This window comes from Micromys minutus (assembly GCF_963924665.1).
Source record: "Micromys minutus genome assembly, chromosome: 1".
NCBI classification, from domain to species: Eukaryota; Metazoa; Chordata; class Mammalia; order Rodentia; family Muridae; genus Micromys; species Micromys minutus.
The window spans coordinates 149825823-149839015 of NC_137969.1; the positions used below are offsets into that span (position 1 = coordinate 149825823).

Here is a 13193-nt window from a genome sequence, read left to right on the forward strand (position 1 = left end):
GTCATCGAAGGACAACTCCCAGTGTTAGTTTTATTTGTTCTAAAACCATCTCTATTCTGTATCTCTCCATGTAGTCCTGCCATAATGACCAGTACAGCTTTTCTTTCCGACCGCCACAAGGTGCCTTGTTTTGTAAGAAAGGGTCCCACAAATACTTCCCATTGGATCCCCATTTCAAGGTTCCAGTCAGAAAACCTGGCCAGGACTGGGCCTTCATAATATTGCACACGTGTGGAGTCACTGAGCCCACTGCTTTGTGACCTTTTCCTCCATCTTCCCTGAGACAGTTGCTCCTGTCCTGGGGGCCTTTTCTCTGCCTCCAGTCAAGGGCATCTTGTGCAGTAATGGGCTGTTCATGGCCCAGGGTTCCAATTTGGTTTGGTCCAGGGAAGCATCATTCCTGGTCCACAGCTGGATGCACCCAGGGTCCTCATGAGCTCACAATGTCCCAGTGCTGGCTCATGAGTGATGACTCACAAGGGTTGACGACAACCTCCTTGCCATCCTCCGTGCTATCACCAAACATGTCTGTGTCTAAGCAGAGGTGAGATGCTATGTGCTCAATGCGGGCACCGGTTTTGGTCCATTGCTGAGGAGATAAAAGGGAGAGAGAAGCACTCATTTTGTTGGCTAAGGCCATGGGTTCTAAGAATAACCTAAAGCATTCAGGCATCACCAGAATGGGTGACACCACCCATGGACAGCCAGAGACGTGATTTCATGGTCTCATAAAGGAAGAAAATTGTCATTAATTGTTCTGACACGCATTAGGATTTTATTTTTCATTAAATTTTAAATTGATATTTATTTACTTATTTGTATTTGTGTTCGTGTGTGTGTGTGTGTGTGTGTGTGTGTGTGTGTGTGTGTATTTCAGGATACAATTTGTTTTCTCTTTCCAATGCATGTATCTCCAGGGATTAAACTCGGGTGGACAGGCCTGTCTGCAATTACCTTTACCCACTGAGCCATCTCTCCAGTCAAAGTCCTTAAAAACTAGGCATTAAAAAAACCCCTAAAAGCTGATCAATGTTTCATAGGAAAACCTATCAGGTGGCAACAGCTTTTCAAGCAACAGGATAGAATATGTGAACTGAGTTAGACAGAGGAGAAGACACACACACACACACACACACACACACACACACACACATATATATATATATATCCTCTATATCCTCCATGGTCTTTGTATTCCCTTAAGAAGTTAGAGAAAGAATAGTTGTTGTAGTGAAGATGACAGTAGGGGACTTCTTCAAAATGTGTCTGTACCTTGAGAGCCCACTAACAGGTGTGTCTTGGGCAGTGTCCCTTGATGATCTCATGTGTGGTAAGGATGGAGGGATGGGCACATACGCTGTGTAGATACTGAGCCCTATACTTCAAGAAGACCATCACAAATACTTGTTTCACATAGTTCCTTTGGTGAGTGGGAGGGGGAAATCTCTGGAAAGTACAGTGAGTGACCCACCAAGTGCCACACTCATACTCCAGACTTGAACCTCAGTCTCTCCTATCTGGGCCAGAAACTAAGCACATCCCTAGTATGTGCTGATAGAGAAACAGTGTGTATTGGACACACTGACAGGCAGCAGTGATGGTAACACATTAGGTGAGCAGGCCTGTAGCCATTATGATTGACAGTGTTGAGGGATTCCTATCCCTGATGCTGACTGGAAGGGTTTCTTGCTTATTAACTCTTCATTTTTCAATACCTCCCAGCTTCTCCTGCATAGAGAAGACTTACCCACACCTGGTTACACTGTGGAGGTTGGCCACTTCTAATCCCACTCCTCCCCCTGGCCTGCCCAGCACTCACCTGCCTTTCATCCCCATTCTTGCAGAGAACAAGAGCCACTGGGGCACCAGGAAACAGGGTGACCACAGACAGGCACAGCTCTTCCTGGATGATCTGCTGGGTGTATGTGAAGGCCCACACCTGAGGAAAGCAGGCAGATTTACTTAGGAGAGGGGAACCACCATCTCTGGTACCACCATGCCTGTGTATGATGACCCTTACAGCTGGATAAGGAGCTCCATGGGTTCACCTGGTAGAATGCTACTCGAAGGACAAAGGCTAAGAGTGTTTACTGTCAGGAAGTCTCAGTCCCCACACGCATGCTGGTTATGCTAGACATTGCAGAATAATTCTGACTCTGGGCAGCAGCTGGAGTAATAGCCTAGCTGAGCTATATGGTCCCCAGCATCTCCTTGTAGACAGTATCTTTCTATGGGAGTCTGTTCCTGACATTTAGCACTTCAACAGCTGCCTGACAGGCTACCCTCTGCCCATTTTCTTTGAAAAGATTCCAAGTCAGTACCTTGAGAGCACAAAAGCTATGATAAGAGGCAGACAGAAGGGCAAAGAGAAAGGATGCACCCAAGGGAGGAGTTGGATGATGAGTTAGGAGGGAAAGAAGGAAGGTATGAAAAATAACATTCCATAAGAGAATGTGCACAGTCTAAAACAGCCAAGGATGTGACCTGTCAACTCCTGCAGGGGGAGAAATAGGGAAACTAGATGAACAATCCGAGCTCAGATCATAAGAAGTGGGCATTCTGTGAGGTCATTCTAAGACACCTACGTTCCAGACTGTCAGGTTAACAAGCCTAAGCACTCTCTATTTCTTAAGTTGGAAGACAGCAAGTGAAGGTGTAATTGCTGCCAAGAATGACAAAGAGGTTTTCTCTCAGTTTGTGAAAGAGGTGAGAACTGTCCTTTTGCTTCATCAGTGAAGATGAGTCATGATTATAGTCTCCAAGGGAGGTTTCAGAGGGGACTCCACCAAGGGCTGTAGCTTTTCACCAGTATGTCCCTGTACACAAAGTGCTCTTCCATTTTTGGATCAGCTCATTCATGAGCTGCTGCTTGGCCTGTGCTGATGGAGAGCAGACAGCTTCCAGCTCTAGGGCCTAGTGTCCCTGAAGTGTCCCAATTGTATTCACACTCAGTTCAGCCTCCTATAGCGTGGTAGAGACACTACTCTCTGACTTGTCTTCTTCAGGTCCTGACATCCTCCTGGCATGCCTCATGGATGTCACACCAGTCTGTCTGAGATGCCAAAGCCAGGCATGAATGAAGCCCACAAGGATCTTGAGACTGACCTGGGGCATTGGGCAGGTGATCTAGAATGGTAATCTGCATTGGGGGCTGAGAATATTTCTCCTTTTGGAAGAGATGCAAGGTCTGGGTCCAAGGGCAGAGCTGCAGGGAGCTATTTGTAGGCCCACAGGACCACTGGCCTAAAATCTATTAGATGTTTACACTCCCTTGAAAATAAGGCTTAAGTCAGTGATGGGAGCAAAATGAGTAACTGTTCCGTAGTCCACAGGGAAGCAGAAATTGACATTTCAAAAATAAATCCCATCATTATCATATGATCACCTCAATATGTGGTGTTATATTGTTTGTGCTAAAAGCATTAAGGGATTAAACACAGCAACTTACAACACACCACAGTTTCTAAAATTCATCTTGTCAGTCTTCTCTTTTTAGCATCCTAAGGCACTGTTAGGCAAGTGGCAGGAACAGGATCTCTTGACATATGAGAAATGCCTCTGGAGAAGGATACATGCAGCCACATCCATCTGGGACAGGGTCTGAGAAAGCCACTCTAAGGCTCTGCAAGAGGGACATGTGACCAGAAGGATAGAGAGATAGCTCTGTGGTTAAGTGGTACTTGTCCCCCCCCCCCCCCCCACACACACATTCACACATAGTGCACAAGTACACTTTCTGGAGCTTTTCTGATAGTTAATTTCACGGAAAGTAGGGCTGATCTCTGGCCATATATGTAAGAAGAAAGACAAGAAATGGGAAGCAGGGATCAGGAAGTTGGGGCCAACTAAAGCCAAGTGTCTATTTCTCATTCCTTGTCCCTCATATTTCCCAGAAGAACTGGTGAGGAATGGGTCTCATAAATGACGCCTGAGTCAGAAATGAACCCTGAGAAGACAGTCATTGAGGGAAGGGCTGGAGGCTCAGCTAAGTGGCAGAGTGACTGCCTAGCAAGGCCCTGAGCATATCTCCTAGATAAGGGTCCTCAGCCAGGTCTGTCTTCCATTAAGGTTTGTAGGACCCTCTATTAATGGCTCCATTTAGAGCCTCTAAAGTAGGTGGAAGCCACGGCCCTGCAACTGCAAAGGCATCTCCTGCAGGAGGACCTAATTGAAGACTGCCTGGGAGACCAAGGATTGCTGATGCAGACAATGCCAGCCAATTGGAAACTGTTGTTTAGAAGAGATGTTTTCTTGGGACCAATGGGGTGGGGATGGAGGGTATTAAAGGATCATGTTCAGATGTGCTTGCTGCAGTTTCTCATCTTCTCCTGGGAGTCTTGATTCCTAGTCACCTTACCTCCAACCCGCAAGGACAGGCAGAGTGGGGCAGCAAGCAATCCAGGCACAGGCACACTCTCAGTGCTGTCCATGGCGGATGTCCCTTTCTACCCACAGGGAAAATAACCCAGGAACTGTTCTGGAGGCTTTTCCCCATGGGAATGGGCTGAGGAGAGAAGGTTGCCCCTGATTCCTGGACTCCTTTGCTGGTTTGTTAGAAGGGGAAAGGCTTCTGTACTCAGAGGACATGCTCCCTGCCTGCCCCAGCTGTAAGAAAGTTCACATGATGCTTTTGAGGGGGCATTTCTTGGCTGTGAGGAGGAACTCTGAGCAGATAAGGGGTGGAGGTGATTGCCAGGCAGGTTGTTTCACTGCAGACTTGAGCTCTCTACCCTGGAGGTGTCCCTGTGCCTGCTGATCTGAGGGGCATTTTCAGTCACATCCACCCTTGGGGCTCCCAGCTGCTGTCTCCACAATCGGCAGCCTCAACCCTGGCTGGGCACGAGAAGAATGCACTTTAAACTGTCTTAGATTTCCCTCGCTTTAATTTGGAACAGACACTAAAGTGGAACATCTGTGTCTTCTTTCTACCTTTCACGGATATTTTTCCAGGGGATTCAGTGAAGTTAAGAGGAAATGTATTAGCCTAGAGACTTCTTGGGCTTCAAAGGTTTTCAAATGCATGATGTATGCCTCTTGCTTTACCCCACAGCATCAATCTGCCAGCATCTTTGAAACACTTAAATCCAGCATTTTGCTCCAAAGGGACAACAAGGCAGCAAGAAGGAAGAGAAGGCAGGAGGTGGGTGCACTGGGGTAGCAGAAGGACAGTGATCAGCATGACAGGATTAGATTGCCTCCATGCTGAGCTTGTAGCTTGGGTGCAGAGTGCTTACTTAGCATCCATAAGGCTCCAGGGTTTGTTCTGCAGCCCAGCCAACAAAAATAAACTGAGCAACACCAAAGGAGTGTTGTAGACAGAAAGCCATTCCACTGACTCAGTTTTATACATTCTGTGAATGAATGTCAGCTAAAGACAGAACCTGGAACTCCCTGTACCAATCTCTGTGGACCCAGGACCCTACAACACCCATCCAATGGCTCCATCCTGATCTTAGGACCCGTGTTGATGCCATGCCTGGGTTTGTCCTCTGATGATAGGCCGTGTCTCTGGTATACTTTCATAGGGAAGTGACCATGAAAGCTTAGAGTTCACCAGGTAAGCCAGAGTCAGAAATGGGAAGAAACTAGAGCCAGGCCCAAGTGAGGACACAGTATAGCCATGTGTCCCTAGAGTCTTGTGTGACACTTGTGAAGCAGAGATGAGCCCAAACTGCCATAAATGGTGGGGAGGACACTGTTCTCTACTGACCCTCTTACAGAGGCATGAATTTTGGTTTTGGATTTGTCACTGGAAAGTGACTACAATGAAGAGCCCCCTTGCCAGCTTTCTTCTGTCAAGATGGAGCTGGTTAATGTTTTAATATTTATAACCTTTAAGAAGCAAGGTCACAGACAGGGCACTCCTAGGACTAAGCAGCTAACAAAGCTCTGGAACAATGAAGTGTCTGAAACAATTACCAGAGAACTGCTGAATAGAGTTGGTGTGGGGTCACCACTAGTCTATGACACTAATCTCTGGTAGCTCAGGGTCATCAGCTGTGGAGTAGGTAGGGGAAGGAACAATGCCCATTTGATCCTTGCTATGATCTCATTGACTGAAGAGGTGGGTGTAGGAAGGAAGGCTGAATGGGTCTAAGGGCAGACAAGAGTTGGGACAGGTAGCAAAGACGTAGATACGAAGGGTTAGGGCTGTGCTAAGGGGAAAGAACCCCACCAGTGTCTAATGGGTACAGAAATGGTTGAATGAAGAACAATAACAATAGAGATTTGTGAGGAATGAGGAAGAGGTTCCCAGTAAGAAGAGATCATGAGTCAGTCCCATGAGAACATATAACATGCATGCGCATTTCTGTTCTTTTTAACTATGTTAACTGAAAAGTGAATTTCTTTCTTAGTATCTGAAAATTTAGCCCAGTCCTTCTGCTAGGCTGTGGACCCTTGAAGAATGGGGCTGTGTCTAAGTCTGAATGAGCCTACCTTGTCTCCTCAGCTGGTAACATGGCACCCAAGATGCTACTGTCCAGTATGGGAACCTCTTTGTACTGGCTGGTTTTGTGTCAACTTGACACAGCTGGAGTCATCACAGAGAAAGCCTCGGCTGAGGAAATGCCTCCATGAGATCCAGCTGTAAGGCATTTTCTCAAGTAGTGATCAAAGGGGGAGAGCCCAGCCCATTGTGGGTGATGCCATCCCTGGGCTGGTAGACCTGGGTTCTATAAGAAAGCAAGCTGAGCAAGCCAGGGGAAGCAAACCAGTAAGTGACATCCCTCCATGGCCTCTGCTTCAGCTCCTGCTTCCTGACCTGCTTGAGTCCCAGTCCTGACTTCCTCTGGTGATGAACAGCAATGTGGAAGTGTAAACTAAATAAACCCTTTCCTCCCCAACTTGCTTCTTGGTCATGATGTTTGTGCAGGAATAGAAACCCTGACTAAGACACTCTATATCTAGATGAGCTAGCATCCGAGAGTCACAAAAACCAGCTATTATCTCAAAGCAAACTTGATCTGTAGCCACCACTGACCCAAGGCAAGAGCCCTGTGTACCTATAGGCCTTTTCTTCTGGTCCCAAGTACCTCTCATTGTTTGCCTTCTTCTTACTGTAGGAAGGTCAGCTGAAATGGGAAAGCCATTCTTCTCCATCCTGCCACCTCTCCTAGGACCCGATATTAAAGGACCCTCTTTGAGGCCCAGGCAGTTAGTGGCTTTCCTTCCCACCTTCTTATGCAACCACAGTTGGCAAGTTCTAGAAAAGCTCTGCTTTGCTGGGAATAGATCAAATGAATCCTGTCCCAGGGAAGGGCCCAGACAACATTCTGATTGTTGGAATTCCCTTGAGCAACACCTACACAGAGAATCACAGAAAGATTTGACACCTACCCACAATGCTTTACAAAGTACCACTTGAGCAAACTGTGTCACTGTGAGCTTCACAGCCACACCTAAAGTAAAATCACTTCCATTGCCTTTCTTTTCTAGTCTAATCTCACTCCTACACCACCTCCTCTGTCCTGTTTGGAGCAGGGACTGCTTCCAGCAAAGTCTTTTCAAGCCAGAACTAAGGTTGGGTAGAAGCAGGAGCTGAATTCTTATTTCTATCCTGAGGAAGTTGAGCTTTGTCCTCACTAGTGAGACATCTGTAAGCCCCAGGAGTGAGTCAGACTCTCCATCTTCATGGTGAGATGTGGGTATTTATGGTGAACAATGGAAAGGCACTGCAGGCTGCTGTGTAGAGGTTGGGATGATGATTTGGAGACCACACACAAAGTGAGAATGAGGGTCATTGGATGGAGACAGGGTAAGAGGAACACCTAGGCTCTGTGGCTTAATCTAATACAAGCGTTCTCACCAGGGACATTTCAAAAGAATGATCCAACTCCAGAAGTCAACAGATCTGGGTTTGGGGAAAGTAGATCTAGCAAGAATAAGTAAGTGTAAGGGAGAACATTCTGGGCTGCAGATACGAGGGGCTACAAGAGAAATATAAGCCAAGACACCAGTGAGAACTGGAACTGTGGCACCAGGACAAAGGGTGATCTGTGTAGAGAACTTGGGCAATACAAGGTAGCCTGGCTGCTCACAGTTGTCTGTGGACTTGAACCACAGAGAGTTTGACTCACTCAGTTGTGCAGTATTTGAGCAACAGTCCAGGTGGAATTCTTATCTGTGGATCTTCTGTTCCTAGATGGGGAGAGGTTCTAGACAACCAGAGAGAGTTTGACTCACTCCTGGGACCTTACAGATGTCTCACTAGTGAGGGAAAAATTGAATTTCCTCAGGATACAGATAAGAATTCAACTCCTCCTTATACCCAACCTTGACATTTATAGTGCTGTCTCTTCTACCTGTGACCTCACTTTCACTAAAGCCTATCCGTAAACTCATCACCAGGACTCAATATACAATGTATTTTCCGGGTCGCCCTCTCTCCCCTTCCTGACCTTGTCTGTTTCAACTTCTGTCTCAACACACAACCCGTTTTCAAGTCCCCTGGGATAACTTTCCAACGCTCACAGAGACTTGTATGCCACATCTTTGTTTCTGTGGTGTCAGTGAGAAATGCTCAGAGACAGAGACTAGATCACAGAGGCTACATGTGTCTCTCCTGCAGCCTGGCCTTACATCTGTGCACCTTCCCCATTAACAAAGTGTCTGCCAAGTGAATAAATAATTTATGAAGACACAGAATTTGTGAATCAATAAACAGGTGATGGTCAAAATGGGAAAAGAGCTTATAGAGAAAAGAAAGGTAGAGCTCAGACCTCAGACAGGAGGACAAGGAAGCAGAGATCCTGTGGGATCACAAAGCTAAGAGGGGAGTCACGTGGTGGCTGTGCTATGGAGGTTGAGACAGGTAGTGATTTTGTCAGTGACCTTGAAAACAGCATGCCTAGCCTCAGAAAGAAAAGTATTTGCAAAATGGACTTAGACAGGATATGATCCTGTTGCTAAACCAAGCAAGGCACAAGGAGGATTCTTCGGAATGCACCCCAAATAATCCACAGATGTAGGGAAAGCAGGAGGGTGGTCCCCAGGAAGTGGTTTTACCAAGTCTGGTAAGATTTCCTGAAGTCAATGCAAGACACAGTTTGGGTGTCTTGTCCCAATGTCTAGTAGCAGCTTCTTATCCCCTTTGTATGTCACATTTGCAGAGCTAGTCTGTGAGATCTTCCTTACCTGACCTGGCCACCAGTCTTTGAGCTCCTGATAAACTATTGGACCATTTTCTATGGACAGATGTCTCTTGGAAGCCATCTTTTATTTAGTAACTAACTGGGGGAAAGCCAGGTAAGATGGGTCCTTCAGCACCATTATGGATCCTAGTGTCATGTTGAAGCAGGGACCATGGCTAATCTAGACGTCTCTGTTCTCTGAGGCACGTGGTGCTATGACCCCAAAGTTACTTTACCTGAGACTTTACTCCTTCTCCTTTGACCTTGGCACAGGGGCTTAGCCTGATGTGTGGAGCCTCTTGGTTTTTCTGCTTTTGAGATTCAAGGCACTTCTGCCGCTGCCGGATGTTGCCCTTCTGAATGGAGGAGTCTGGGGGGACCCTGTGGGAAAGCCATGCAGACAGATGAGAACACGCTGCTTTTGAAATTAGTGCTGCTGACTGCTGGATGGCTTAGGGTTGTGTTCTGAGAGGGCAGAGAGCTATCTTCCCTGGAGCTGTCACAAAGGTTGGCCCTGGTCAGAGGATGGAAGGATGCTGCTAGTGTGATGGAACAAGGGATCCCCATAGCAGATGATCTCTAGGATGGAGTCTATGTCACCAACCCTATGCTCTTAGCATAACCCAGGGCACCACTTCCAACAGTTGACCCCATTCTCCCATTCTACTATGTACAATATAATTCTCCTTCTTGTCTCAGAGATGAGCAGGGCTGATTGGTTTGCTCAGTCCTCCACAGACTTAAAATCTCTCCTCCAGTTGGCCATAGATCATATCTCTCCCAGACCAGGCCTCTTCTTGTAGCTAGCTTTGGTTCCAGCAGGTTTGGTACCTGAGTTCTGGGTAGACATTCTCCAGGTACCACTTGAAGGTCTGGCAGTGCAGATTCTTCCTCAGGTTCAGCCTGTTCTCAATGCTGGGAGGATGAGGTTGGAGGGTGGGACACAGAGACAGAACACAGCTGTCAGAGGCAGGAATCTACAACAGTGGCTCCCCCGCAGCCAGTGACATGCTTTGTACCCACACATCTCAAGGGGATGCTGAGTAAAGGAACAAAGCAGAGATTTCTCTAGTTCCAGGCAGACTATGAAAACACCTTAGCTTTATCTCTTGATAGTGTGGTAACAGCTTTGAGGGCTTGTGCTTTTATTTTAAAGTGGAATTGGGGGTGGTTTTCATTTTCATAAAAGGTCAAGCTGTGAGAATGACAGGTATGCTGTTGCTAACTCACTGCTGGGACTCTGGTCTACTCTTAGTCTCTCTGTGGTTGGACTACCACACCTCCCCAGTCTCAGAGCATCCTGCTGGTGTCTCATCACACATCTGTTCATGATACCCACTGAATAATTCTATGCGGCAGGCATCATAATTGATATGGAGTACTAAAGCTTCAGAACAGTAGTTCAAGATAATAATTCAAGTACCATATCCTACATAACCCTGAAGACAGGTTCTCATGACCCCTTGGAGGTGCACTGTTGCTTGATGGACCTATAATACTCAAGAGAGCAATGGCAACTGCTGCTGGCACGTGAAAGGAAGAGTGGCCATATAGAGAAGCCAATGGGTGGGTAAGGCAGGAGTCCTTCTATAGGCAAGGAAGATTGAAAAACAGAGATTAGTGCTGTGAACAAGTCACAAAATTTCCCTTCAGGAACAACTGGCTACATGGACTTAAATCAGAAGTGCATGTGAATGGGGGAAGGGAGCCACAAAGATCCATGTGAGGCACTGCTGGAGGATGCTGACTCTATCTCACTGGGATGGACTTGGTGGGCCTTCTGTAGGGTATAACATGGGGATGCTTTGAGGCAATCTTACTGTTCCAGAATGGGTCTGTTGAAGTGTAAGTGGGGACAGCAGCAGGAAGGAGAGAATTGTACAATCCCAGATGCTGTCATTCTCCTTTTAGTGGACTGGGTAGGTATGGGCTTGGCCAGTCCTCTACTTCATTCCACCTACATACTAGTCAGGCCTTGTCTTCTCTAAGCAGCCAATAAAAGTAGTCTTGCCTCCTGGCCAGCCTCACTTTCTCCCTTTTCTCTCTCTATGACTTCATCCAAACTCTCTTTCCTCCTCGTCCCCGTTCTCTGCCTCGTTCTCCCTCCTCCTCCTCTGCATTTCTCTTTTTCTTGTGCAGGCCCTCAATTCAGGGCCTCATGAACACTACCCAGCTGCTCTACCACCAAGATACACGCCCAGCCTTCTATTTTCTTACAGAGCACGAAGCATGCTTTTTACCAGGCCTCTCAGCTCCTCCGGACAGAGAGGATGCTTGACCGTCTGTTCAGAGAGACCTGTTCCCAGTGTCTGAGTGAGACAGCAGCAGCAGGACATGATTATCACTCCAAGCAAAGAAGGAAAACTAGGGTGGTACCCAGACTTCTGACTGGCTCATATGGCATAAGAAAGACTGTTTGTGGGGTTGCGTGGGGAATACAGGTTGAGAGACAGATTCAGGACAAGCTTAATGTGTTTAGCTTCGAACTTGTTACACTGAAGGTATCTGGGAGACATCCAGGTAGAAGTGGACATTTGATACTTGGGTGTAGGAAACTGTAGCCCAGGGGAAAGGACCCCGTTAGAAACAGAGTTGTAAAAAGATGTGGCAACCTCACCAGGGAAATTGCCTAGTACAAAGAAGACTTATGACATAGCCTCAGAGAGAGAGAGAGAGAGAGAGAGAGAGAGAGAGAGAGAGAGAGAGAGAGAGGGAGGGAGCAGCCTGTCAGGAGTGGCAGCAACAGGGAATTAGGATGAAAAAGTAGGACTTTGGAACAAGAGAAAAGAGGACCTGAAGCCTGGGGGTCAGAGAGGCATGGCAGGAGGCAGCCGGTTGGAGAAGGTAATGCTGATGGGCAGCATAAGGAGAGAGCAAAGAGGAAAGGAGTCTGAACTAAGCCATGTGGGAACAATGGCAGGGCCTGGGGGAGGCAGCAAAGGTGGAGCACTACTTCATGGTGTTGGTAGGTAGGACACGGGCATACGAGGTGGTGAGCAATGTCACCTTAAAGGAAGGGTGTGTAGTTTAGTTTTTTGCCCCTTCCCTTTTAAGTCAAGGAGTAGGTGTAAACATGGAAAGAGATACAGGAGAGAGGAACCAAGGTTGAGGGGAATGGAGGTGTCTGGATATAGGTATGTCACTCCATCTGCAATACTGGACACTGTGCCTAAGGAGGATGAACCCAGGTAGAAGGGTCTTTGAGGATCTGCAGGTAATTCCAATGTCAGGTTAGTTTGGGAACCACTTCTCAGAGACTTGTTCCTCAGATTAGGATCTTCTGCCAGCAGTACTGTGTCATGTGGGAGCTTATTAGAAACACAGAGCAGAGGAATCAGACTCCATGTTTTAACACTCTCCCAGGGAGATCTGTGTGCTCATTAAAGTTTGAGAGGCCCTGCACCAGCAGGCAGAAGGAGATGAATGCACACTGTGGGAATGTGATAAATGTTGATTTATGAATGAAGGGAGGCATGAATGGTGCATCCGGAGGAAGCCTGATTTACTGATTCAGGAAGTGCATCTGTTCATAGAGACAAAAGGCGACCGAGAAGGATGGTACAGTTGTGGCCAGGCTAATGGTTTGATTTGTCTTGAAAAATCAATATTGTCTATTTCATCCATAAAATAGGTACCATCATGAAAGAGAAACGAGGTAGTGGGCTAAGGGGTAGGAAAGGAGAGAAGATGGCTTAATGGATGTGGCAGGTATGAGCTGGTTAGGAGAAAATGCAGGGCTAGGGGTGTCTTGTGACCTCACTGACAACATGGCTGAGAAGAGTCATCTGAAATGTCGTGAGACTGTCCAGTAGCTTGTGCACAGGGAGAAAAAGATTTAAACAAGTCTATGTGTATTTGTGTGTGTGTATGTGTGCATGTGTGTGTACATGTGTTTGCATGTATGTATGTGTGCATGTTGTGTGTGCATGTGTCTAGGTATGTGTGTGTGCATGTGTGTGTATGTGTATATGTGTCTGTGTCTGTGTGTCTGTGTGTGTATATGTGTGTGCATGTGTGTGTGGGAGTGTATGTGTGTGTGTGTGTGTGTGTGTGTGTGTGTGT

At 47.0% G+C, this 13193-nt stretch overlaps 1 protein-coding gene across 1 annotated transcript in view; it reads right to left on the reverse strand.

Annotated features, from left to right (window-relative positions):
* Positions 1 to 430: 430 nt before the first annotated feature.
* GALNT14 (polypeptide N-acetylgalactosaminyltransferase 14) overlaps positions 431 to 13193 on the reverse strand; it is a gene marked incomplete at both ends in the record, with an annotated part of 213616 nt that continues 200853 nt past the window's right edge. Inside the window, 4 exons of the mRNA XM_080936800.1 lie at positions 431 to 589; positions 1820 to 1939; positions 9368 to 9512; positions 9963 to 10046. Coding sequence (XP_080792926.1) covers positions 431 to 589; positions 1820 to 1939; positions 9368 to 9512; positions 9963 to 10046 — 508 coding nt within the window. The remainder of the gene's footprint in view (positions 590 to 1819; positions 1940 to 9367; positions 9513 to 9962; positions 10047 to 13193) is intronic.